The 1,140-nt window shown below is 45.4% G+C and overlaps 1 protein-coding gene across 1 annotated transcript; it reads right to left on the bottom strand.

Moving 5' to 3' along the window:
- Positions 1–82: 82 nt before the first annotated feature.
- LOC112139272 (beta-fibrinogenase brevinase-like) lies at positions 83–1,134 on the bottom strand (the record flags this gene model as incomplete). The annotated part of the gene is made up of 4 exons (XM_024262020.2): positions 1,116–1,134; positions 891–1,023; positions 466–720; positions 83–384 (listed from the first exon to the last, which is right to left on the bottom strand). Coding segments are annotated over exons 2-4 (569 nt in total), but the record flags the coding sequence as incomplete, so codon positions are not given.
- Positions 1,135–1,140: the final 6 nt, after the last annotated feature.

Below are 1,140 nucleotides of genomic sequence, written 5' to 3'. Positions count from 1 at the left end.
ATTTGTAGATTTGTTGATTCTGGGGGTCTGCTTATTTGGGGGATTTGTAGATTTGGGGGATTTGTTGATTTTGGGGATCTGCCTATCTGGGGGATTTGTAGATTTGTTGATTCTGGGGGTCTGCTTATTTGGGGGATTCACGGATTTAGGGGCTTTGTAGACGTCTCTGATCCCTGACTCCCGTGAATGAGGGGGGATCTCCCTCATTCGACCCTGGCCATTGGGGCACGTTCCCTCCACGAGGATTTGTTTGATCCAGTCAACATATTCTCTGATGTCCGTGTAGACGTTGGGCACATCTGGGTATCTGCAGTTTTTATGTTTGTTAAAAGAGACGAGGCCGACAGCTTTCCCGTTGCACACCAGAGGACCTGCAGAATCCCCCTGCAAAGAGCAGACATCATCAAACACTTAATCCATGTTTTATCTGTAGAACTTGCAAAGAGTTTTATTCAGAAAACTGACCTGACAGAATCCTTTGTTGGTTTCATATCCACCAGCACAGATCACGTTGTCGGGAAGGCCGCCCCAGGAGTTCAAACAGACCTCCTTATTAATGATGGACACACTCGCCACCATCAGGTCATCCACAGGATAGTTACTGCTCTCCGTCAACCCCCATCCAGCTACAGAGCACTCCTGATTGTCCTCCAAGTTCATGTCCCCCTCTACCAGTGGAATGGTTTCAATGTTGTTGCCTATCGGAGCTCTTCTGGCCAACTGCAAACACAGACGTTTCAGTTTGAGCTCCTCAGACGCTGAAAAGCATTCAGAGATTCAGTCTGAAGAATCTAAACCACAGATGGGTCATCCAACAGAAACAAGAAAAGCTAAAAACCATGAACATGTAATATCACTAGACCCTCTGGATTACCTGAACGTATACTTACTTTAAGGAGCATTATGTCATAACCTAATCCAGGGTCTTTGTATTTGCTGTATTTGCATCGGCTGATTATTTTAATTTTCTTGGCATTGCTGTTCTTCCGATTGTGTTCTCCCAGAATGACGTGCGTCAGATCACTGAAGGATTGAAGATCACAAAGTTATTCAAGTCTTTACCTGTCAGAAGCTGATCAACAGGTGAGATGATTTGAGAAAATTTGACTCCTCACACGTCACAGTGAGCAGCGGTGACCA

Source organism: Oryzias melastigma, unplaced genomic scaffold (genome assembly GCF_002922805.2).
Source record: "Oryzias melastigma strain HK-1 unplaced genomic scaffold, ASM292280v2 sc07724, whole genome shotgun sequence".
Classification (NCBI taxonomy): Eukaryota; Metazoa; Chordata; class Actinopteri; order Beloniformes; family Adrianichthyidae; genus Oryzias; species Oryzias melastigma.
The sequence above is the reverse complement of the archived record's forward strand: the minus strand, read 5'-3'. Positions and strand labels throughout refer to the sequence as shown.